Source organism: Tetrapisispora phaffii, chromosome 1 (genome assembly GCF_000236905.1).
Source record: "Tetrapisispora phaffii CBS 4417 chromosome 1, complete genome".
Classification (NCBI taxonomy): domain Eukaryota; kingdom Fungi; phylum Ascomycota; class Saccharomycetes; order Saccharomycetales; family Saccharomycetaceae; genus Tetrapisispora; species Tetrapisispora phaffii.
This window is the reverse complement of record NC_016520.1, coordinates 848,613-874,800: the sequence shown is the minus strand read 5'-3', so window position 1 is coordinate 874,800 and position 26,188 is coordinate 848,613. Positions and strand designations below refer to the sequence as shown.

Here is a 26,188-nt window from a genome sequence, read left to right as displayed (position 1 = left end):
AAATGTTTCAGAATAGTCAGGAATTCCCACCAAATTCAATCCCAACTTCTTCATGGAGACATAGAAATAAACCGAGACTTATCGTATTGATAAGGCACGGTGAGAGTCAATCAAATAAAGATAAACTAGTAAATGAATATACGCCAAATCATCTAGTACCACTCACTGCGAAAGGTTGGAAACAAGCTAAATATGCAGGAATTCAATTATTAAAAGCTTTAAATGTTGATGATGAGGATATTGTTGATCGATTAGAAAAAAAATATAAATGTGAAGCAAATTTGGGACAAGAACTGCCTATTTCAAATTATAAGAAATTGAATAAAAAGAAAGACCTGGATATCGTATTTTATACATCTCCATACATCAGAACGAGAGAAACTTTAAAAGGTATATTGGATGTAATCGATGAATATAATGAATTAAATTCCGGATTAAAAATCCCAGAAGAATATAGATATGAACCGTGCAATAAGAAAAAGTCTGCTGCTTGGCATCAAAAATTTTCAACAGGCGTTGAAGAGACAGAAGAACTTTTTAAATCAAATGAAGGGAGTTTTGAGAAGGCAACTGATATTAAAGAAGGTGGCTCAGCTTTTGAATCACAGGAAGTACCTGCCTCAGTAAACGATGATTCTATTTGTAATAAAATTAATACAGAGAACGGTAAAACTTTTATAAGGTATAGGATTAAGGATGATCCAAGAATCAGAGAGCAAGATTTTGGTAATTTTCAACAAGTTACATCTATGGAAGATGTAATGACGAAAAGAAAGCATTATGGTCATTTTTTCTTCAGATTTCCTCAAGGTGAAAGTGCCGCTGATGTTTATGACAGGGTAGCTAGTTTTCAAGAAACTTTATTCAGATTTTTTGAAAGAAACATCTTAAGGAAACCTAGAGACGTAGTTGTGTTGGTTTCACATGGTATATATTGTAGAGTATTTCTAATGAAATGGTTTCGTTGGACTTACGAGGAATTCGAATCATTTACAAACGTTCCAAATGGTAGTTTGATGATTATGGAATTGGACGAGTCAATAGATCGTTACGTTTTACGTACTGAGTTGCCAAGATGGTGCCAATAGGACGCCAATCACAAATAAGAATACTATTAGTTATACCCATTAATATGTATACAATAAAATTCTATTCATTTTCAATTATCTTTTGTAGCAAAGTATGATTTCCGTAATATCTTTATTGAATTATATAGACAAATCAATTCCTCTTCATTTTAAAGTTATACTAAAATGCCAAAAAATTTTGCTCTAGGAGCATTTTTTTCCTTTAATTCTTTCCATTGAACTAGAAATTCGTCTGCTAACCAATATAAAATCTTTCCGCTCAAGGATAGGGTATCAATTCGTGCCAAAGATTCAACGTATACGATATTTGGGCTATCAGTTACCAAAGATAGCCACTCAATGAGTTTAAAGTATAGCGCTATAATGCAACACGTTCCAGGACCATTTAGCAAAACTAAATGTGGTTTATTCAACATTGATATCCTTATTTGAAAAATAATTCTTAATGACATTAGTAAAGTTTTAGTTATGCTACATATGCTTGAAACAATTCCTGCTCCAACCTTTCTTGCTTTTACAAATTCATAATAGTTAACTTTACATTTGTATTCTTTCATCATAGCTTTGAACCTATTATATGAATCCATATCTGAGTATCCTACATGCATCACATTTGATCCATCTAATAGTATATTTTTATAATTTTGAAGGATTCTTATCATCTCTCCAGTATGACCTCCAGATCCAAGAAATATAAATACTTCTATATTTTTACCATTTCTAATCTTTATACCATCAATTATACCTGAATCTTTAGTTGTAGTATCATTTGAATCAATTTTGAAAAACGGTAAAATGAAAATTAACTTAATAATAAAGAGAGATACACTTATCAAAATGGCAGCAGATATGTATTCTAAAATCATTATAAATTCAGCAATAGCTTTATCTTTATACCTTCACAATAATAATTGCATCAGCTTTGAAAAAGTGGCATATATTTCTTTTTATTTCTATATCAAAATATCTTAATATGTTGTAATAATTTTTGTGAATGTGATATTCGATGTCCGAAATAAAAATGGTTAAGCATAATAACTTTTGACATATAAAAATATTCACAGATAGTCTTCTTGGTCAAAAAAAGAATTTTATTATCATCTCAATATATTTATGAAGTATAGCTTTATTAAGTTTACAAAATGACTATATAATTATTTGTTTTGCATTGCCTTTATCCTAGCTTCAGCTGCGCGGGCACGTTGTTCTCGCATAAGTCTCTTTCTCTGATCTTCGTTAAGAGAGTTTAAATTCAAATTTTGCTTTACAGAAAAATCTACTTCATTATTTCCTAGTGTACACCCAACACCTCTTTTTTCTTCTAATTCCTTGTCTCTCTTCTCCTTTTGTTTTTGTAATTCCTCCTCAATTGCATTCCTCAGTTCTTCATTTTTAATTGTTTCTTCCTCCTTATTCATTTCATCAACTTGCTCTCTACTCAATGCACCACCAATTTTTGTATCCTGCCAGGAAGTATAAGACTCACCTAAGTTGAATCTAGCTATTTGAAATGCTTGTTTAATCGAATTGTTTTTTGCAAGCTCATAAGGCGTTTTACCAAATTTATTTTTAATTGATAAGTCTGCCTTCAATGTAGTTGACAGTATCCCTACCATTTGTTTAAAACCTTGCTGAGAAGCAAAATGCAACAAAGTTGGCGTATTTTCGTATCTGTTCTTTGGTTCTAAGATGAAATTAGCATTCAATTTATTTTTTCTTAAAAATGCTATTAAAAGTGGAGCTCTTCCTTTTTTTAGCAAAGATAAGGCTTCTTTAGTTTGTTGCTCCTCTAACTTAATTTCAGTTTTTTGGGAGTTGTTATCATTGTTTTTAAGTGCTGATGAATTATCAGTTAGTTTTATCTTCGTTTCCGATGGTTTTGGTTTTTCAGATACTTTCAGATAAACTAATTCACACCATGCCTTTTTTAATTCATGAAGAGCTGGTTTATTAGTTGGAAATGGGAACGTTTTTATTCTATCATCTTCTTTAGAAATATAGTCACTGTCCATGAAAGTCTTTTTGTCAAATACACTGTTTGCACGAATGAATATATTTTGACATTTTTGTAAATATGGATTCCATTCCTTTAACAAATTTTGGATATCCTCTCTTAACGCAAATTCATTATATCTACGGAGAGTAGAACCTGCAGAGTTAGCTTTACCTTTCGCGTTATCATTAGCGGATTGGGAACCACCTTGTTTTCTTCTTGTTGTATATCTATGGAATGTTTTCTTCTCAAGGAAGGACACTGCTTGTTCCTGTATGGTTTCCTCTGTATTTTTTGAGTTACGTTTAACATTCAATTTTTGATGAGATACTATGGCCCCGGCAAAATGACCTCCAGAAACCATGAATAAAGCTGAAATAGCTGTAGATTGGCTATCTCCATCATTCCAAGCCTTTACAGTGTCTAATGGGATTTCTAATTCTTTTTCATTAAACAATGTCTTATAGGCACCAAACGCCTCTCTAGCCCCTGTCAATATGTCTGAATTGAAATATATTTGTGCCGACCTGGTATTTAAATGACTAACAGTTACAGCTTGCTCTAATATCTCATCTTCTAACTTTTGAGTTTCATTTTTTATATTAATATCTAGAGTAGATAGTGTTTCGGCATACATATCCGTATCTGATCCAATTGGTTCTTCTTCACTAGAACTATTCTCATCTGTAGTTTTGCCAACTTCGTCAATAGTATCCATTGCTTCATCCTTTTTAAAATCATCATTCAGATCAGTTAGATTGCTGTAATTTATTTCACTAAGTGGATCCAAACCATTAACTTTTCTCTTAACATTAAAAATATGGAAATCTGTTCTATAATGTTCTCTTTTAATCTTTTGATCATTAAACTCCAAATCACATGTGTTACAAGTTAAACTATTGGATATTTCTTTAAGTTTTGTTTCTTGAGATAATTGTTCAGGTTCATTAGCTTCATTTTGTGCATCAGGTAGCTCAACTTCATTTAAATTTGAATCAAAATTTACCAACTTTAAAGAGTTTATAATCAAAGGAGATAAGTCGTAAATATATAGATCATTTTTTTTAAAGATATTTTGTTTGGACATATTACTAAGTATTCACTGACTTATTTTATCATTGAGTGCTTTTTTTAGTGTAACCCAAGATATGATTCATTATAATATCGCTACTTATATATTTTTGGACTTTGTTAACTATTGATTTTGGTTATAGTTTTATTGTCAACTTTTCTGGGATGACAAAGAAAATTTGGTGAATGAGCCGAGCGATGACTTGAATTTTGAAATAATTGAAAAGCAAAACAAACAACATTTATCAATATAATAAAATATATTATTTAATATACATGTCTAGGTGGTAAATGTTTGTAATCGATAAGGTTTGACAGAAAAGCATATCTATACTTATAAAAACATACTAGTGTAACGTCCAATTAACCTAATGATTAAACTTGGTTCTGTTTTTCGGTTTAGAAAAACTTCCCTAAGTTTTTTTTTAGGGATAACCTATTTTATAATCGGTACATTTTATTTTTATGACCAATTGAAGTACAAACACAATCTACCTAAAAATCCAGAATATGCTTCTTTACTTAATGATGCTTGGTTGGAGTTACAGAATATAACTAATAAACCTCATCCTTACAATTCAAAGGAAAATGACCGTATCCATGACTATTTACTTCACAGGATTCAAGATATAACTTCAAATATATCGTATGCTGCCATTGCCGACGATCATGAGAATGGTGTGACATCCATATTCAAACAACAAGATACATTCAATGCTTCCTCGATTGATAATAGGGTAATATATTTTGAGTCCTCAAATATAGTAGTAAGGTTAGAAGGTTCGAATCCTGACTTACCAGAATTATTACTCTCTGCCCACTATGACGCTGTCCCCACTTCTTATGGTGCCACTGATGATGGGAAAGGTATATGCTCAATATTAGCAGTTTTAGATTATTTTTCAAAACAACAACCAGAAAGAGGTTTGGTATTCAATTTTAATAATAATGAAGAATTTGGTTTATTAGGTTCTACAATTTTTATGGAAAACGAATGGGCCAAATATATTAAATATTTCATTAACTTAGAAGGTACTGGATCAGGTGGGAAAGCTGTTTTGTTTAGAACATCTGATGCAACAACAGCAAAAATCTACAAAGATGCAGTTGTTGATTCTCCATTTGGAAACTCAATATATCAAGAGGGTTTTTATAATAGATATATTCATAGTGAAACTGATTATAAAGTTTACGAAGAAAACGGTTTAAGAGGTTGGGATATAGCTTTTTACAAGCCGAGAGATTTGTATCACACAGTGAAAGATTCAATTGAATATACATCAAAAGAAGCGCTCTGGCATATGTTACATACAACATTGCAATTAACGAAGTTTTTAGCCCTTGAAAGTATTAATGATATTGAAGCAAAACACAACTTATCACCTGCCGTTTACTTCGATGTATCCGGTTTAAAATTTTTTGCCATGTCGTCAAAAAACTTAGTGTTTTGGAATTATATCCTTCTTTTGGTTTCACCTTTAACAAATATATGTCTTTTGTTTATTATTAGGAAAAAAAACAGAATACTTTTAGGCAGATTAAATACCTGGTTTAGACTTCCAATTTCATTAATGGTTTCATGTTTGATCACATACTGTACATCAAATGTTTTGAAGGCTTTAAATCCATTTATTTTATCTAGCAATTACGTTTTAGCAACACTACTGTTTGTTGGAGTCTTTCTGATATCAAATTATATTGTATTGAACGTATTCGAAAGGTTATCGCCTACCCTTGATTTTAAAACTGTAGCAATTAATGAAGTATCAGTTTTGCTATGGGCCATATTATTTATTCAAAATACCAAATCTTATTACAATAACTATAAGAATACCGGTATTTATCCTTTAACCATCTCTTATGCTTTTGTATCATTTGCAGGAAACATTGCTTATCTTTTTATGATATTTAAGAAGACAACCATTACCCCCGAGGAAACAGTGAAAAATGGAACCTTGAGAGTTACATCCACCACTGATGTGGAAGCAGATCCAGGCCAACCAAGCACGTACTCATCTATCGAAAATGGTTCGAATACTGTGCATTTGGATAATAATACCCAGCAAACTAGAACAAACGAATCTGGTGCTACTCCTTCGGAAAATAATACTGAAGAAAATGATGAACGGAGACCTTTATTGAGAGTAGCTTCTACCGAAGTTCAAAATACTGAAAAGAATAATGTTGCAAATTACGATTGGTTATTAGAATTCTTAATTATTGTGCCTATTCCAACTTATATCATTTATAACAGTGTCTCTTTAATTATGAGTGCCCTTAATCAAACGTTCCAAGATACTGGTGACATAGCTAAAACATATCTGATTTTGCTTGCAGGAGCCATATTCATTGTATTGCCAGTGCTACCATTTGCTTACAAAATTAATTTTAAATTAATGAGATTGGTTATAGTTTCGACTATTATTATATTTGTCCTTGTTGCGCATGTTCTACGCCCATTTACAGAGGCATTACCTTTAAAAATAAGATATATTCAAGTTAATGACCAAGTTGAATTGTTCGGAATTCGAAACGACAACAATATGATCAAGATGATCGAAGATTTACCAAGTGTAAAACGAAACAATTTATCAATTAGTTGTGTCAACGATATCAACTTAACAGAAAAATGTCAATACATGTCAGTATTCGAACCACATTTAATTGACAATTTTAAACCTAATGAAATGAAAATGTTAGATATCGAAGTTATTCGTAACGACAAAAATGAGAAATTCAAATCGCCATATGAACCAATCAATGCTGAAATAAAGATCAACGTTTTAGAAAACAGAATGTGCACTTTGAACTTTAATACAACTACTAAAGTTAGACAAGTCACTGTATTCAAACCTAGCAATAAAAATGAACTGTATTACACACCAATGGATTCTAATGCCAGCATACCTTATATTTTCAAAACATCTGAGAATATTGATCAATTACAATTACATAAATTAGATTTTAAACAAAATTATTACCACATTGGTATTCAGTGGTTACCACAACTTTCTTTAAGCAATATCGATGCAACTAATGTTGAAGATGGAAACAATAATACTTTAATAGTTGATGTCGAATGTTTCTGGGGTGAGTATTTTGACGATTCTATTGATAATGATGGTGAACGTTTCAATAAATTACCATCATTGACTGAAATTTTGAAATTTAAACCTATAGATATCTCAATAACAAACAAAGACAAAGGTTTAATCAAGTATACCCAACAAATTACATTATAATAAATAAATATATATTAATTTACAAACAAATAATAAATTGACTCTTTTTTTGCCATGAGCTCATACAATTAGATCTGAAACATTGAATCTTGAACCTTTTGAAATAGGATCTCTGTAGGTATACATTATCTGTTACGTTTATGAAAACTAAAACAAGAGCGACAGAAAAAATGTGTATTTTTAAAACAAATCGAATCTTTATAAAGAGTCATACGAGCCGTATAACCTCGCACATCTCTTTTTCTTTCTTCCTGTTTTACCACCTTATGACTTTCAAGTAGTCGTCATCATGATGAACTCTTACTTGAGCAGATCTGCACCTTTTGTTGTTTCAATCTAAGACCAAAAAGTTCAAGTTAACCGACGGGTCTCCGTAATCGAACTTCGAATATGCATGGCGATAGGTTTAATAATGCCTCTGCATAGTGTATTTCCGATATCCGCTACATACAATTATGATACTGACCTTGCAATATCTTTCAGAGACAACGATAAATCAGGGGAGGAAGATGGTTATTCCAGTATATCTATTGATAAATCAAGTTGACTCTAATTTCGCTTATTTTTTAAAACAAACTAAATACATCTACATGCGCATGTCCAATTTATAAAATCGGATACGGCGGTCCGGCACCGTAATCAGGTTCAATGGTGTCAAATTCCGTTGCAGATGCATGTTCTGCAAAATATTTTGAGATGACCGCAGCACTAATAAATCTAGTGACAATGTTTATTTTTGTCTAGACAACTGTGAACAAACAATGAAAAGGCACACACAGCCAAAGAAACGGACGAACATATAGAGATGCTGACGTCATTCTCTTTCATTCTTCGCATTCTATGGAATATCCTTTGTAAATAGTTGGAGTTTTGAGGGGTTACATGAAGATCCCCTTAAACAACGCCACCTTTTTTTCCGTTTTTCTCATGATTTTCCGATATTTCGGCAAGATCTCCACTCCCGCACTTAATCTTTAAACTACATTGCTAAAGCGGAAACGGCTTTTTGTTGGATACCGGACTTGCGTAAAGAACCATGGTCGAATCGAACGGGCAAAACCTTGTTTAAAATTTAAAATGTTTAAGGGGTCATTTCCTGGCTGCGATTCAGTTGTTATATCTATACACAAAACAAGGAAAAAGAATGTTGAATAATTTCCCTTGCATAATTTTTTATCTTCACTCTGTTTTGTACCAATGTTATTCTCCAGTTTTTTTACATTTTGATGTGTGTGGACATGTATCCTGTCATTTAATTACCGGTTATTGATTTTTAGTGTATCAAAGTTGCCACGTATTTTTAGCAATAACTATACACACATTATATTATCATACAATAGTTATATTACCTCATGGATATGTCACCTCCGTTATCCCATATCATGAACTAAATAGGTTTCAGTTTTACAGAATTCCTTAATTTCTTAGTTGGTCAAATAATTTAAACTTTGACATTTCGGTTCTTTTCTTTTTCCTTAGTTCTTGGTCCCTACTCTTTTACTATATATTTCGATCCAGTTATGACATTATAATGAATCTGGTAATGGAAAAAGATGATTAAATAGTTAATAAAAATAAAAGGGCAGTCAGTATAATAAAAGTGGGCGCATACCGATTGTTGGATTTAGTTACTCATACTGAATGGCATTAATTGATGTCATAGGTATTTATTACTCATTTAAATGTTTGACCAGTGCACAAGTTAGAAATACATGATCTAAAAACATTCCATTTTCGTTCACACGCAGCCTCCTTATTTTTATCTCGGGAAGGATAACTCCATTACTACAAATACACCAATAAAACATATTAATTTTAACTTGACTTCACTTGACTTCAATTTACTTTGAATTATTATCTGAACTGTGAACAAATAGACGACTATTACGAGATTCAGACCCCCACCCCCAGACTAATAGCCACAGTTTAGCCTTATAATTAATAAAAATAACATATAAATTATTATATCTATATTGTGTCATTCAACTGTTGCTACAGGTAAAAATGGGAATTCCGATTTCACAAACATGTAGTATTTACTGTGTATTTTGTTCTTAGAGTTCTAACTATCTCAACAATCTGTACTTGTCCTTATTATTTTTTTATTTCCCCATTTTGTCCTCAATGTATTCTCTCTGTACTCTGTACTACTTCGGTTCGTGAAAGAATCCAAGCGGTTCTTCTCTTCGGTTCATTCATCTTATGATTTTCCTGTGAAGTATTTTGTATTCAATCTCCGCAAAAGGAACAAAGAAGCGGAACCAACTGCATTTTTCATTTGATTCTAGTTTTTCTCAGCCTCCAACTGTAAGGGAAAAATAATAGAGGGTAGCAACCAACTCCCACTAAACAACAAAAAAAACGTTTGATGCAGTGTTTTTACTAAGAAATTCTTGTCGGAAAAAGTAATTTGTAAAACTGCACATAATGTAAGGCGGCACCCAACGGAGAGAACACCGTATGACCCTCCAAAAAAATGGTCAAAAAAACAGGAGATACATAAACACAACATATTATAAACACTAATTTGCCGTAGTACAAATTACATTTATTTCAAAAGAGGAGATGATTCAAAAAAACAAAAAAACAACAACAACCCACATTTCCCTCTACAATGATTTTGATAAGAAAATAGGGGAGGACAAAATATTTGATTTCTTAACAATGCAACGTGAGAATTAGTTTAATAAGAAAAGTTTCCCTCTTTAGACATCTGGACTTCTCCTCAACTATTTACTATAGACTCTCATGCATAAATTCCTAAAACATTTCGCAGACGGGTCATTGTTATTGCAGAAGTTTAAGAGCCACATGGTAACAAAAGGCAGAATAAAAAAACAGCTAACAACCAATATTTAATTTTCTATTAGATTTCTTAATTTAAAGTATTTTCCAGTAATTTTACGGAGGCTGTTTTAAGATTCCCATGACTGATTACGATCTATGACAACATATTATGCCATATTGTACTATAGTAAATTCTGTTTTTTTATTCCTGCTAGTTAACAATGTAGGAATTCAACGGAGAATGAATTTGTCCCACTTTTTCAATTGTTTTACCTTTTATTACTTTGTTCCTATAGAATATTCTGAGATCTAAGTTTCACCATCACATAATTTTGAAGTTTATTGTAAAAGCTCTAGGGATTTTGAAAGATCTGAAGTAGCTTTTACTTTATATCATTAACTTATACTCAGGAAAGACAATAGTAAAGTTAGTTTTAATAATTAATTTTACTATTTTTTAAAAAATACAACACATAATATAATCAATTACTTGGATCAGGATAATACTAGATAGGTTTCCTGCATTATATTTTTTTCTTAAAAATAAATGTATATAAGGGAGATATGAACCTCAAAAAGTATTACATTTTATTCTAGTTTCCTATTATTTTTTTTTTATGTCCTGTTGTTTTATTATTATCTGTAAAATTATAACGTCACCACATAGAAACATAATAATAACAACAATAATAATAGTAATATTCAACGATTAGCATAGTTTTCAAAAAAATAATTTTATATAATTTTGCTAATACATCAATTCAAAAAATATATTCGATAGATTTCCCAAAATATATTACAATGTCCTTATTTTTAAACAATAACAACTTTGCAATTAGTAATGACAATGCAGACAATGCAGACTACAACAACAACAACAACAACAACAACAACAATAACAATGATTCAAGCTTTTTAAATAATGATCATTTTTACTATAAAGCACAAGATCATCTGCTAGAAAACGTGAATCTCAGACTAGATTCACTACTATTATTTTTGAATGAAAATGATAATATTACCTCAGTAAGCCCAACTACGCTAAAATTTATAAATTCTCCGAATCCTGATTACTACAACAATTATCCAGAATCACCATTATCCGAATCAGCAGGCTTATCTTCAAGAAGAAACACAATCGACACTGCTGTATTATTTCCCACTCAACAAAGTCCATTTGATATTAAAGAAAATGTTTCATTCAAGAATACTGGAGAAAATAACAACACTGACAACGACAGAATCATCTCACCGATCACTGAAGTTAACAACACCACCAACTACATTTACTCATCTGCTCCAACTTCGTCTTCTAAGAATACTAGTATTAATTACACGGTCTCTCCAAATAGTATTTTTTCTTCTCCATGTGAAATATTATCTGACACTTTCGATCACTCCAACGGTGTTACTCAAAACAGTGAAGTAAGTCAGCAACCAAGTGGTACTATTAAGAGTAGCGAATCCAACTTAGAATTGTTTAAGTCGTGGCAAAAACTAAATGACCAAATCAAAATCAAAATGAATGCTATTGAGGATAAAGAACAGCCAACTGGTCCACTATCTAGAAAAAGGCATTATAGTACCGGATGTATCGATAAGATTAAATATGACTGCAATATCTGCGGTAAGAAATTCAAGAGGCCATCTTCGTTAAACACTCACATGAATATCCATACTGGTCAAAAACCATACAGATGTCCACATATTTCATGTTCAAAGGCATTCAATGCCAAATCCAATATGTTAAGACATTACAAACTTCATTTCAAGCTAAACACTGGTCAGTACATATTACCAAACGGTGAAATATCAGCCACTAAGCCAACTACAAAACAATTATTTGGTAAACACTAAGCCTTTCCAATCCACCATGCACACATTGATAATATTCTTCAAACATCATTTTTCAATTCAATTCAATTCAATTCCATTATTTTAATTCCTTATGGTAAAGACAATTAAAATAAGAAAAATAAAAACAAAAATGCATTAATAATTTATTTCCCAAACCATTTCATATCTTTTTTTTTTCACTTCTCAACTTTTAAAATAACATTTATACTAATTTCCTTTTTAATTTAACGATATAACGAATCTTTTTTCCCCTAACAATCGCTGAACATAACCTCCTTAAAGATGCCAAATATATAAACTGTATAAAATAATAAAGCACATGGACTGCAACCACATGACCTCTACTAGATCTGCCAGAGTTTATTCTACCCTGGAACCATATTAGAAAACAAGTGATTGCAGTAATAAGACAGCGCCGACGATTTTGACCAAGATCCACAACCTTCTCTCATCTTCGAGTGAAAAGTCACATGGCGATATCCCCCCAAAAAAACAGTATAACTCAGAAAGACAGCATTCCACTGTTCAATAAAGCAAACATAAAGGGGACTGATGTCTGCAGAATTAAAAAGTTGGCACCAGGCAACCCGTTGCCGCCTTAAAATCTTGACCAGACGCAGACACAGACGCAGACGCAGACGCAGACGCAGACACAGACAGATTTCAATAATTCCTACAATGGTGCTTATGCCGATGAGTGGTGTCGCTTGCATGTGTTACCCTCACGGCACATGAAAGTTCGGGACAAGGCACGAAAAACAGCCACGAAAACGACACCATAAATCCTGCGACATGAAAAACGTAGAGATCTTACGCAGAGCCATTGCACGTGATTGGCAACTCCAACATGCTAACGCTATTTCTCGAAATCATCTAACAGACACCCGTACGTGTTTCATCGCAGGATAACAAAAGAACAACATACAAGCGTGCACGCAGGTTACACCTGCTCGGACAGCCGAAACAGCCTGTCCGAGCAGCTAGGCCATCTGCCCTCCGCCAACATCTCTGTAAACTGCAAATCCTCGTTGCATTTCCGTGAAACGCTTCCAGGTTCTTGTGTTCACGGTTCGTGTTCGCGTTGTGCGCGAAGTGTCACCGGCCGACACTTAGAACTCTGCATGTCTTCCCTGTCCAATTCAATCACTGACACACATAGACAGACAGCCGTACACACTCTCCCTTTCCCGCTGTTTGCCAGAGAAGGCCGCAAAAAACAACCGCAGTCCTGTCACGCAACACGAAAAACAACACCGATCTGAATGTAAAGCCACCACTTGGGCACTCGGTTTGTCGGTGACGCGAGGTGATGACCAACACGCAACTACGTGCGTTTCTTACTCCTGTCCAATCGCTGCTCGAACGTTGTTCCCGCGCTTCTCTGAATCAAAGCGCTTTTGTTGTCTTTTTCTTTTTCGTTTCCATATTTTCTTCTTCTGGTCGTTTTCAATGCTCTTGTTGTTGTTGTTGTCTTTCTCGAAAGACGATGAAAAATCAGTAAATAATTAAAATCAGATCTACTGAATCATGAGATTTTTTTTCAGCTTCTTTCAGTTTTTCATTTTATTTCATTCAGTTTTGTTTACTATATATATACTTATTTATTTATAACACTGAAATTTTTATTCCTCACTATATAAAGAAAGAGTTATAAAGTTTAAAACTAGTTTTATTCTACTATTTTTCATCTTTTTTTCTATCTTTATTTCAAAGAAGATAGCTACATTATCACTCCGTTCGCTTCAACAAATACTAACCAAATATATAAAATGCAAGTTAAGTCTGTGCTAGCTTCTGCTTTAGTAGTTTCATCTGCTTTAGCTGCTTCTAACTCTACCGCAAGTGTTCCATCTTCATGTTCTATTTCTTCCACTGCTACTGCTACTGCTCAATCTGATTTAGACAAATTTGCTGGTTGTTCGACTATCGCTGGTAATTTACTTATCTCTGGTGACTTAGGTTCTGCTGCTTTGAGTAACGTTCAGAAAATTAACGGTGATCTAACTATCTTTAATGCTACTAACTTGTACTCTTTTTCTGCTGACTCTTTAGTTACTATTACTGGTGATTTGACTTTGCAACAATTAACTCTGTTAGCTAGCGCTAATTTACCTTCTTTATCCTCTGTGAACTCCATCACTTTGATCACTTTGCCAGCTATTGAAACTTTCACTTCTAATCTAAAAACTGCTAACACTATTTACGTTTCTGACACCACTTTAGAAAGCGTCGATGCCTTCGCTTCTTTGAAATCTGCTAAGAGTTTCAACATCAACAACAACAGACAATTAACCTCTGTTATTTCTTCTTTAGAATCCGTTTCTGATGCTTTGGAATTTTCTTACAACGGTGATGCTGCTGTTGTTGCCTTCGACAGTTTAGTTTGGGCTAATAACATTACTTTAAGAGATGTTGCTTCCGCTTCTTTCAGCTCTTTACAAAATGTCAACGCTTCTCTAGGTATTTACAACAATACTTTAACTAACTTCACTTTAGCTAACTTAACTAAAGTCGGTGCTTCTTTATCATTCACTAACAACAACGAATTAACTAGTCTTGACTGTTCTAACTTAACTTCCGTTGGTGGTGGTTTTGTTATCGCTAACAACACTGATCTAGCCACCATTGATGGTTTCAGCAGCCTACAAACCGTCGGCGGTGCCATTCAAGTTATCGGTAACTACAGTTCTTTAGATTTATCTTCATTGAAGTCTGTTAGAGGTGGTGCTGATTTCGAATCAAGCGCTTCTAACTTCACTTGCTCTGCTTTGAACAAATTGAGTTCTAACGGTGCTATTCAAGGTGACTCTTTCGTTTGTAAGAACGGTGCTACTTCTACTTCCGTCAGTTTATCTGCTACCTCCAGCTCCCGTTCTTCTTCATCATCCGGTTCTTCTGCTTCCAGCTCTAGTTCTTCCACTAAGTCTAGCTCCAGCTCCAGCTCTAAATCCTCTAAAGGCGCTGCTGTTTCCTTCGCTCCAGCTTCCAATTTCATGGGTGCTGTTGCTGCCGTTGCTTTAGCTCTATTATAAGCTTCATAATATAAATCGCATAATGTTTTTTAATATTGTTTACGTTTATCTTATTCTAGCATTTTAGATCCTACCTTTCTGGCGCGCGACATCATAAGAGCATATTATTGATTATACTCAAAAACAGGCTTTTTATATCCCAAAATATTGTGATTAATGAAATTAAGAAGTCAAAGTAAACAGTTCCTCAAGGCTTCTTTAAATATGAGCCTTCAATTTACATGATGAGATCTTTAAAACAACAATTAAGCAAGGGAAAAGAATTTTAAATTTTTTAATAATATTGTCATAGGTATAAAGTTACCTTTTTTTTTATCAAAGTATACAGAAATATACTTTAGTTCATGTTTCAATTATTCAAAATTGAATATTGTTGCACCTGTTTTTTAAGATACCCCTCTTATAGTTCTTGTTATATACATAATTAAAATCTATAATAAAAATAATTCTTTTTCAAGGTGACCATATCTATCGTCTAAATAAATTTCATTGACTTAATCATCGTTACACATATTATGTCTTTATATAAGGTATTATCATAAATGCTATCACGAAGATGTAGCCATCAAATCAACAATTTCGTTCACTGGATCTTCGTCATGTTTAGCAGTTTCTAAATTCGTCAAAACTTTTCTAATGCCACAGTTGATTTTTGGAGCGATTTGAGATAATTGGTTGATAACCTGGACTCTCTTAGCATCATCTAAGAAGTTTGTATCGATCATTACGTTATTAAATTCATCTAATGTGCTCATATTTGGAACAGCAATTTCGTTATCAAAACAACCTAAAATATCCATTTGTTGTAAAACTGCATATGAACTGGTGGTTGTCATAATTAATAATCTACGATCTTGTGGAGGTTTTCTCTTCAATACAACTTTTAAAATTTGTAAAATATTGTTAGAAAATCTAGGACCAATTGGAACCCAATCAACCAATGTTTCAATAGAGTCAATGACTAAAATATTCAATGGAGATTTATACGCATCTCTGAAAGTATTATCAATATACGCAACCTTAGCATTCTCTGACATACCAACTAAATCATTTGGAGAGATTAATCTAATGAATGGAAATTCAGATTTTAAGGCAATGGCAGCAGCTAGCGCAGTTTTACCTGAACCTGCAGGACCATGTATTAATAATGAAACAAGACGAGTTTTCTCACTTTCACGGATTTGGCGAACATATCTGTCACCATGTTTTAAAATGGCTTCAATTCTTTCTGAAAATTTGATTATACCATTGTCAACACAAGATTTCAAATCTTCTTCACTGATACCAAAGGCTGGAGTAACTTCATTTAATGAATTCAAAAAGTCCTCTCTCGTAACCTTTAAAGCTGCAATATCTTTAGTATTTAACTTTGTAGCACCTTTACCAATATTAACAGTTTTGTTAATAGCAAAAGAACTTGCACTCTTAACTAAACCTTCAATTTCTGCACCAGAAAAATTCTTAGTTAATGCAGCTAATTCTGCTAAGTTAACATCTTTATCCATCATGTTATTTTCTCTCATTTTCTTTGTCTGAATTTCAAAAATTTGAAGTCTACCTTTCTCGTCTGGCAAATGAATTTCAACTTGAACTTCAAATCTACCCGGACGCAGTAAAGCACTATCAATCAAATCTTTACGATTAGTCATACCAATGACTAAGATATTATTCAATTGATCGACACCATCCATTTTAGCTAACAATTGATTAACTACATTATCACCGACACCAGTACCGTCACCCCTGGAACCTCTTTGTTTGAAAACAGAATCTAACTCATCAAAAATAATAATATGTAAGGATGATTCATCACCTTTAGCTCTATATTCAGTTTCTGCATCTTTGAATAAGTTACGAATATTCTCTTCAGAGGAACCAACATATTTACTTAAAATTTCTGGACCGTTAACAATTTTTGGTTCCCTGGCATTTAACATAGTACCAATTTTTCTGGCAATCAATGTTTTACCAGTACCCGGTGGACCGTATAACAGTAAACCTTTAACATGCGTAATACCTAATTTTTCAATAACTGCAGGAGGGAAAATTCTACTAGCAAAAGCTCTTCTGAAAATCTTAGTAAATTCTTTATCTAAACCACCAACACCTAAATCTTCAAATTTAAAATCAGATCTGATGACAGCATCGGATCTTGGTCTCAATGAATTAGAGGATTTTAAGTTAACCAAACCATCTTTACCTTTAAAGAAATTTAGTTGTGTCTGTTTAGTTAAAATACCTTTAGCTTCGATTCCAGTAACACTTGGTGAAGATGCATCAACATCACCTAAATCAATCATTTGAATATTTCTAATATTGATGTCGAATATAAATCCTTTAAATTCAAATATCAAATATTGAGTTGGGGAGAATATCTGAGATTCGAATAATTTCAAAAAGTGTTGTGCTAATTCGTCTTGATCAAATGGAGTACTTACAGCCTTACCTCTTGTTCTGAAAGATATTTCAACATCCATTGTACCTATGTATGAATGTTTACCTGAATATTTAAATAATTCAAACGCTCTTGCCTGGATTTCTTGATTCAGAGACCAACCACCCCACGTACGTTGATTACCATTTAACCCAATTGTACCCGGTGGTAATTCTTTGGAGTGTTTTGTAGTAAAAACAAATAAATTATCAACCATGACATAAATATTGTCTGGGAAATCATTAGGTGATACTGCCGCAACATTTGCTAACGCATATGAATTATTTGGGCAATTACCAACTAATAACTGATGTGTTGCAAAATCGACATTAGACATATCCGGTGCAGAATGGGTGATGGAGGCTTTGCCAAATGAAGGCAATTTAAATCTATCCATTTTGTAATTTTTGCTTACAATCTTAGTTCTTAATTTAAATACTAAACGAAAGAGAGATCAGTAAACAGGATATTTACTAATCAACTATGCTATTGAAGTTCAGATTGCTCTTAGTTGTTTCATAAAAGTACGTTATATACAATTTAATAACGATTGATCTAATTATAATATATGCACAATTAGACACGATTTATATCAACTACAAATTATTTTTATTTATTGCGCACTGTTAATATTCATTATATGTCGTTAATTATGATAATGATATCTATATGTTTGACCGACCGGGCTTATATATAAGCCACAGCACAAGAGTATGAGTTCAGTGCTATCTAGCCTTATGATTCATATAATTACTCATATCATAATAATCGTTACCTTCAGTTTAGACTCAATCTGTTTTAGCGTTATTCTGTAATTGTTCCTTACCTTGTTCCTGGGTTTTTTTCACTCCTATCATGATTACATTGTAAATGACCCAACCCAATGCTAGCAATTTCCAGTTTTGTTGAATCCACGATTGCTGTTCATCTTCTGTAGTCTCTTTCACTATTTGAGATGGTTGATTTTTTTCCAACTTTTTATCTTTGTAAGTTTTAGTGATTTTTCTTAACTTTCCAGCTGGAGCTTCATGTGCGACCTCTGGATATGATACTATGACTTCAATCCCGTCAACATCTTCGTTCTTTAATAGAGATATTTTGTGAATGCTATTGCTAGTTTCATGCATCTCGATATCTACAAGATAATGCAATGGGGTCACTATATTCATGAAACTGAAACATTTATTCTCTAAATGATCATATTTGGTAGAACTTTGGAATTTAGAGTAAATACAAAAAGGTCCTGTTGACTTACCATCAAAATCTGATACTTCTATGACTGTAGCATTCTTGTCTAGTTCATTGTAATCAATTTTAGCAAATAATTGACCTTCGTTCCCTTGATTTATCAAATCCTTGGCGTATAATAATATATCTTCAGCGAGTACAAGATTAATATACCAACACAAGCACAACAAAAACGACGAATACATGTTGCAGCTATCTAAACTCTTTTTTGCTATTATTATAAGTACACTTTATAACGGTATTGATGAATCTTCTTTTTATCAATTATTTTTATATTAAGCTTCTGAGATAATTTAGTATTCATAATGAATTTTTCAATATCGCAAAATAAGAAGACAATATTATTAAAAGGTTAAAGTCAATGTTAAAAATACAACATGAAGAGACAGAGAGAAAGGTTAAAGGGTAAAACTTGAATAGGTAAATATATCACAGCATTCTAAAATAACTAATAATTTGAATGGTTTAGTCGTCTTACTACAATAAAATTAAGTTAGCAATAAACAATCATAAGAGCAAAAACAAAAATGCGTTTACTCCCATATTTATTTTGTACTCTAATAGCTGGACTATGCAGTGGACTGTTTATGCCACTCGAGGATCCATTGTTACTGAATAAATATTCAATAAATTATATTTCTTTGCAAGCCTGGGAGAAATCTATACTCAGCAATGAAACTGCTTTGACTGAAGGGTCGATTCACGATATGGGTGACTCTTTGAAATGTTACATACCAGATTCATCCAATTACAATCCGTCTGAAGAAATTGCTGAGAGAAATGAGACGGAATTGAATAAAATTATGGCAGATAACTTAGAAAAGGGTGTTAAAATAATTCAAGAAACTTTAACATCATGTATTATTCACCCCAATGGATTTTGGAACTACAAATACTGTCCAGGTGACAGTTTAGTGCAATACCATGCCAATAGTGGTTCTGATCATTTATTGGCTTATAACTTAGGAAGATCACCCAAAAGAATTCAAGATAGACAGTACCAGTTATTATATAATGAGTACGGCTATTACATTGGTGAATTTTTAGACGATGGTGAATACTGTGAAGTAACAGGTTACCCTAGAATGACAGAAATTCAATATACTTGTGGTCCAAGTAATGGTCCGGCCAATTTCCAATGGGCAAGGGAAACTAAAACCTGCGTTTATGAAGCAAGAATCAATATCCCTGAACTATGTGACCTAGAATTACTATCTTTAAACGACGACAAAAAGACTGCCAGACCAGTCATATGTGTTAAAGACTTTAACATTAATACTTCGAGTTCTAATGCTACTGATGCAGATGGATCTTCATCACTAAATCCAGGAGTTATTAACGTATTATCTGCCTATGACCCAACGTTCTTAGGCTACAGTTTCTATCTACTAACCCCCAAGAGCGCCGTAATAAATAGCGAGATTAAGAATAGAAATTTACTAATGTATACAGGAGCGGTAAGCAAATATGCATCTCTGGATGAGTTATATGCTGTTTTGTACCAAAAGGCAAGCAATGCTGTTAGCAGAATGATGTTCATGAAATACTTATTGCTACCGGACAATAAACCTTTCAAAGAAGGAGATGAATTTACGTGGGTGGCTGATCTCGTAAATATGGAAGGTAACAGAGTATACACCTTAACTTTTCATATCAATGAAAGATTATTAGTAGATATTCAGAAGACAGAAGGCGTTCAATTTCCTGAAATTGGAAACTTTATTAGCTATAAAAGAAAAGGAGGAAAGTTAATAAGATTACCTAGAGAAAATAAAGCTCCTACAGCGAACCCTATCAAAAAAATAACCTCAAGCCAAGAAAGTCATATAGTAGAAGAGGAAAGAAACGCTGATGAAACGAATAATTCAGTTAAAGTAGAAAGTTCAGTTAAAACACAAGGCTTCGATAAGGTAATAACTGCTGAAAAGAAGGAATTGATCAACAGTGACAATCAAGATGTTACCTCTATGAACAAAAAAGTTAACTCGATAAAGAGTAATAGTGTATCTGATTTGACAATCAAGTCAACCACTACAATAATAACCACCTCCGTTTTAGCATCAGAATTTTCATCGAAAGAAAAATCGATAGACTCTACCGATAAGGTGAATAAAATTAAGAATGAAAATATTCATAAAATAAATGATCGAGAAAAGAAACCAAATAAATTAGAATCAAAAAATGTAAAATCGGAGCTAAACACTTCAAAGAAGCCTATAGAAAATGAAATTAATAATAAACCTACAAAAACTAATGAAAACTCTAATTTTGTAAGCCTGCAGAATTCGCATAAATCTCAAGCAACTAAAGATTTAGGAAAGGAAGTAACACCAGCTTCCATTATATCAAAATCCGAGGCAAAGAAAACTACATTAGCGTCTACCCAGAGTAAGGAAAGTGATTATACTGTTCATAATGTAGATTCAACAATAGTACACGATGAGCTATAAGAGCCCATCACTTCTTTTATATTGAAAATATATAAATATATACAGACTGACTTATAGAAATAAAATATCCCAGTTTTTTTCATATTTAAAACGTTGCAAAAGCTGCTAAGAAATAACAGACTATTCCTTTAGTGACTGTAAGGGATTGTCGTCATCTCCCCCAAATAGCTTTTCTAGTTCTGAATCATCATTATTGTGAGCGGAAGGATATTCAGAAAATTCTTTTGAACTGTTAGAGGTTTTGTCCGCATCATCAGAAAATAGATCATCATTTAAAATATGGATGCCATTACCGTTTGATGGGTCTGTTAAATGTTTTTCACTCTCTTCAACTTCAGGCAAGAAAAATGCATTAGCAACCTGTTTTTTCTTATAGGTGGTAGTGAGTTTACCTGTAGGTGGAACTCTGACTTTAGAACCTGGTTTATTTTTCAAAATCATCTTATCATCCTCCAATATTGTTCCAGCTTGTAATTCTAAGTGGGGCTCAGGTATTTCCTCTGTGGTTGGGTTGTTACTGTTTAGTTTTGCCACCTTCTGATGAAATTCAATGGTACGGTCATATGATTTTTTTAGCAACGGTTTCAAAAGATCTGTATAACTGCTATCATCAATATTTTCTTTAGTAACCTTTTTGTAATGGTAATCCAATTCATCAGGTTGAATTTTCTTGACTTTAACTGCTGCTTCTATTGATGAAGAATTAGATTGAAACGTCAGAAATTGTAATGGGACAGACGAACTTAACACACCGAATTCTCTCTCTAAACCTAGTTCCCTAAATCCAAAGTAATCTTCACCGGTAAGGTCACTGGCGAAATCACCAGTAACAAAACTTTGACTTTGGTCATCAAAGTTACGTTCTGATAATTCTTGTAAGGTAGGTCTTAATAACTCTTTTAAAAATGTTTCTAGTTTAGCCTTTAAGTCTGTTAGTTTTTTCTTTTTCTTGACAAACTCAGTGTCAATGTATACATATAAATCATCTGGCTTACTGATACCATTTTCTAATAGTGATAAATGTAAAATTTCGTTGTCAGTTTTTTGATTTAATGAATTACTCTCTTTATGAATTTTCATAGTTTTCATTAAACTCGATAGGTAGTCGCCAGCAATCTCAGAGAGAATAGCACTGGCATTAGGTTGAGATGATTCAAAACCATTTGCCATTGCAACTTTTGATACTGATTTATGCATTATCGTAGTAATAAGATCTTTATTTAACTTATAATCATGAGTATTCAGTTGAGATACAGGATCTAAATCAAAAGCATTATCAATTGAATTCGTTTTATAAATATGAGAATTCAACGTGTCTTGTGCTGTAGATTTGTTTTGGTTATAAGCAGATATTTGTAGAAGTCTAATAAGAGAAATTTTATGACAGATATGACGAATTTGTTGAATCAACGAAATATTTTCATTAATTTTTTCAGACATACCGATTTTGATATTATTCATATATACACTTGGTTTGTGCTGGCTTTCATTTAAGATATTCTGAACAATAGCATTCTCTTCCTTATCCAATCTCTTTGAGCTGATACCTTGGAAAAGTTGTGTTGGCATCGAATTCATAATATTATATTCTTTTAGAAATGATTCATTATCAACCTCGAAATCATTAAACTCCCTCTCAATGATATCCTCATTAAAATCATCATTACTGACTAAAGGAATATTTTCACCATCCTCCTGCTTTATTAAAGTCCCAAATCCATTCTTCATCATAGATTGTTGCTCTTTGTGCTTTCTAGTTAATTCTTCATTTTTCTGGATTACAAATTCATCAAAAATTTCATGAAACGTTTTCATTTTTTTGGGGTCTTTTAGGTAGGCCATTGTTTCTTTGTTTAACAATCCATCTTTGAAGTAATCTGATCTCTTAATACAAATATCAGCTCTTAATTTAGCAGTCAATGACTTCCACAATGATATTTCAATATCATCTTTATCATCATCTTTTTCTGATATATAAGAACGTGATTCGTTATTGGATATTTCGTCATCCTCTTCATCATCCTCGTCCGCTTCTTCAACTGCACCTACATCATCAATAGTGCTACTATCTTCCGTTTTAGTTTTCTTATCAAATTCATTTTTATTTTCAGTTTCAGTTTCTTCTTCATCCAAGTTCTTTTCTTGATCCTCTGTCTGACTCGGTTGAGCTTCAATATCATTAGTCGATTCATTATCCGGTTCTGTATCATTTGCTATATTTTCTTTTCTATCTACAGTGTTGTCTATACTCTCTTTATCCAAGCTATTCTGATCAGCTGTCTCATTAACTGAGTCAATCTCAGTTGTAATATTCTCATTTGTGATGCTGTTTGCGTCCTGAGTAAGGGAATTTGTTAGTACATGGGACCCCATAGTCAATCCTTTCCTTCCTGATCCAGCTGCATCTTCTTCCTCTTCATCTGCGTCATTATCTTTGTCTTTATCAATATTTTCAAGTTCTCTTTCGACATCAGCTCTATTTCTAATAGTTATATCTGGAATTAAAGGAAGTAATTGAAGAGACTTCTTCTGCATCGCTATTGCATGACGCCTTAGAAAATGAGAAGGATCTGAATTATAGGTTAAGCAATTTTTCCAAATTAGCATTATATCATCAACAAATTCTTGTTTAGAATTATATTGGAAGCCCTTTAATTTTTTTAAAACTGTATTCAAGTCCATGGATTTTTTAATGACTTGATGGTAATTGGGAGCTTCTCTTTTACTAACTTTGTTTAAAAATGGTGTTGAATGTTCAGTGAGATTACGTAGTTCGATGACAACCTTTTCACAGGCCTCATAAAGTTCTTCCTGGCCAATTCTTTCGTCAGAACTCCATTTAGATCTATTTTTTTTAACATCTGTGATTAAATGTTTTAATTCATAATCTGATATATTTAATTTTGATTTATTTTCTTGAATGGAAGCCATCAAATACTTCAATGATAAATTTGCTGAGCTCAAACTTACTGGAATATTTAAAGAGTCTTGCCTTGGTTTTTTGCTATCATTCCTAGAGTTTATATCTTTATCGTCATCATTACTATTATTCTCACCATTTACTATTTGATGTTCATTTTCCTTAATACTTTTGGTGTTATCTGAATCATTTACCATATCTTCATGTGATCTTTTTTTATCTTTCGAGTTTTCCAATAGTTTATCATTTTCCTCTAATCTTAGTCTCTTTAGCATAGTATCCTGGTCATACTCAAAACTGTGATAAATTTTGTCCCAATTTTGTATTATCTTTTCTATATTGTTTGTTCGTATGTTTTTAAAAAAGCTTCTTGACACTTTCATATTAATTTCTAACACTCCCTTTTCATTGAATTCTACGGTAATATCCGAAACTTTATCTTCAATTGTATCATTATCATTATCATTTGGCTTTGATGACTTTGAATCAACGTCTCCAGCATCAAAATCATAATCACTATCTTCATCGTAGTTCTCTCTAGAGTCTTTATTTGATGTAATACCATTATGAAAGGTTAAGTTATTAGGAGGCATCGCATCATTTTTTTCATCTATACTATCATCATTTTCTAGCAGGACATAGTCTAATAGGTCTTTATCATCATCATTTTGCTCGTCCTCAAAGTCACTTGAACGATTATATAGTAGATCCACAGCACATTGCCAAAGGACGTAACGTAGTTTTAATGAAAAATTACCAATGAATTCAGGACCTTGTATTTGTTGAGTGAACTCTTCTAAATCTAATTTGGATAGATCTTCGCTTTCCATTGAATCACTATTTGGTGTGTTCTCATCAGCGTTGTTATTGTGAGCAATGTCTTGCGATTCTCGGACCTCAGTATTGATATTTTCATCAATTTTTGCAAATGGCTTCCCAGATTCTTGTTCATTCCTTTCTTTTTCGTCAACAGTTTCTACATTCAATTTTATATTTGCATCTAGCAATGCGTACCAGATTTGTAATTTTTTATCTTTATCATCAATTGTCAAAAAGTTCTCTAGTATTATCAACTGGTTTGGAGTTAGATAAGCATCAAAATATCTTTCTTCGTTTAATTTCTCAGTCAATTTTAGTAATGTTTTAGGATTTGTCTTTTGATAGTTTACAATTGCAACTTCCTTTTCTAACATCTCTACCATATATATTAAGACGATGTAGTTTATCACTGGTGAATTGAAATACTCAATAATTAAAAACGACTAATATATTACCTCACTGAAATCTTATCAATAGTATAAGTTATTTATTTTTTGATGAAGTAACTATTTAACAAAGCTTGAGAACAAGTCTAAAAGTCTTATTCTATTATTTACGATTTTATTTTTGAATTTATAAATTTCAGTTTTTCATTTTCACGAATAACCTAAAAATTGAAAATGCGAATATATAAATGTGCGAAATGTCATTGAAGTAATTAAATGACAAAAGTGTTTCTTAACGTAACTTATTAACATATAACGATAATAACAATTATCGAATATGTGTAGATTTAATTCCAGTTTATATAAAATATTGGTTCATTGAAGAACTTTTGGTAATACGAGGAAAAAGTAAACTGGCGCTTTGCAGGATTATAAATTACTAAAAAACGAACACTTTTCTATCATCTGTAACATTGTGGAAGCCAGAAATACTACATTATTTAACAAGCAATGATTTGTCATTTCATTAATAATTAAGATATAATTGTATTAATGAACAATTAATTGATTTCAGGATGACAGCACTATTCTTGTGGTAAATTATTGAAATTAAAGGTTGTTGCACTTCATTGTTTTGCTTTGGGAATACTAGACAAATCTAGTCTATGTAGAAGAAACTATCGTTGATCAATTGCTTGGTTCTGAATAGAGTGCTTGCTTAGATTTTATTATTTTAAATCTTAGTTTTGAGCCTATTTCCAAACTAGTGATTTGGCGAAGGAACATTGGCTTTGGTTTCATTCTCTATACACTCTGCTGAACTAAATGTGTGGAGAAACAAGCTTATGTTGGTTAGTTCCA

At 32.4% G+C, this 26,188-nt stretch overlaps 10 protein-coding genes across 10 annotated transcripts; 5 read left to right on the top strand and 5 right to left on the bottom strand.

The window, feature by feature from the left end:
* Positions 1-2: 2 nt before the first annotated feature.
* Positions 3-1,088, top strand: DET1 (acid phosphatase DET1; the record flags this gene model as incomplete). Its single annotated transcript, XM_003683857.1, has 1 exon — positions 3-1,088. The coding sequence occupies one exon, from the start codon at positions 3-5 to the stop codon at positions 1,086-1,088; it is 1,086 nt and encodes a 361-aa protein (XP_003683905.1).
* Positions 1,089-1,243: 155 nt separating this feature from the next.
* Positions 1,244-1,954, bottom strand: ALG14 (N-acetylglucosaminyldiphosphodolichol N-acetylglucosaminyltransferase anchoring subunit ALG14; the record flags this gene model as incomplete). Its single annotated transcript, XM_003683856.1, has 1 exon — positions 1,244-1,954. The coding sequence occupies one exon, from the start codon at positions 1,952-1,954 to the stop codon at positions 1,244-1,246; it is 711 nt and encodes a 236-aa protein (XP_003683904.1).
* Positions 1,955-2,242: 288 nt separating this feature from the next.
* Positions 2,243-4,168, bottom strand: VMS1 (Vms1p; the record flags this gene model as incomplete). Its single annotated transcript, XM_003683855.1, has 1 exon — positions 2,243-4,168. One exon carries the CDS (start codon positions 4,166-4,168, stop codon positions 2,243-2,245), a length of 1,926 nt encoding a protein of 641 aa, XP_003683903.1.
* A 355-nt stretch (positions 4,169-4,523) lies between these two features.
* PFF1 (Pff1p) lies at positions 4,524-7,394 on the top strand (the record flags this gene model as incomplete). The annotated part of the gene is made up of 1 exon (XM_003683854.1): positions 4,524-7,394. The coding sequence occupies one exon, from the start codon at positions 4,524-4,526 to the stop codon at positions 7,392-7,394; it is 2,871 nt and encodes a 956-aa protein (XP_003683902.1).
* A 3,588-nt stretch (positions 7,395-10,982) lies between these two features.
* Positions 10,983-12,038, top strand: TPHA0A03910 (C2H2-type zinc finger protein; the record flags this gene model as incomplete). Its single annotated transcript, XM_003683853.1, has 1 exon — positions 10,983-12,038. The coding sequence occupies one exon, from the start codon at positions 10,983-10,985 to the stop codon at positions 12,036-12,038; it is 1,056 nt and encodes a 351-aa protein (XP_003683901.1).
* Positions 12,039-13,807: 1,769 nt separating this feature from the next.
* Positions 13,808-15,070, top strand: TPHA0A03900 (uncharacterized protein; the record flags this gene model as incomplete). The annotated part of the gene is made up of 1 exon (XM_003683852.1): positions 13,808-15,070. One exon carries the CDS (start codon positions 13,808-13,810, stop codon positions 15,068-15,070), a length of 1,263 nt encoding a protein of 420 aa, XP_003683900.1.
* Positions 15,071-15,618: 548 nt separating this feature from the next.
* SEC18 (AAA family ATPase SEC18) lies at positions 15,619-17,901 on the bottom strand (the record flags this gene model as incomplete). The annotated part of the gene is made up of 1 exon (XM_003683851.1): positions 15,619-17,901. One exon carries the CDS (start codon positions 17,899-17,901, stop codon positions 15,619-15,621), a length of 2,283 nt encoding a protein of 760 aa, XP_003683899.1.
* Positions 17,902-18,292: 391 nt separating this feature from the next.
* EMC10 (Emc10p) lies at positions 18,293-18,937 on the bottom strand (the record flags this gene model as incomplete). Its single annotated transcript, XM_003683850.1, has 1 exon — positions 18,293-18,937. The coding sequence occupies one exon, from the start codon at positions 18,935-18,937 to the stop codon at positions 18,293-18,295; it is 645 nt and encodes a 214-aa protein (XP_003683898.1).
* A 342-nt stretch (positions 18,938-19,279) lies between these two features.
* On the top strand, positions 19,280-21,202 carry TPHA0A03870 (uncharacterized protein; the record flags this gene model as incomplete). Its single annotated transcript, XM_003683849.1, has 1 exon — positions 19,280-21,202. The coding sequence occupies one exon, from the start codon at positions 19,280-19,282 to the stop codon at positions 21,200-21,202; it is 1,923 nt and encodes a 640-aa protein (XP_003683897.1).
* A 120-nt stretch (positions 21,203-21,322) lies between these two features.
* Positions 21,323-25,324, bottom strand: SPT7 (SAGA histone acetyltransferase complex subunit SPT7; the record flags this gene model as incomplete). Its single annotated transcript, XM_003683848.1, has 1 exon — positions 21,323-25,324. The coding sequence occupies one exon, from the start codon at positions 25,322-25,324 to the stop codon at positions 21,323-21,325; it is 4,002 nt and encodes a 1,333-aa protein (XP_003683896.1).
* Between the last annotated feature and the right edge of the window lie 864 nt (positions 25,325-26,188).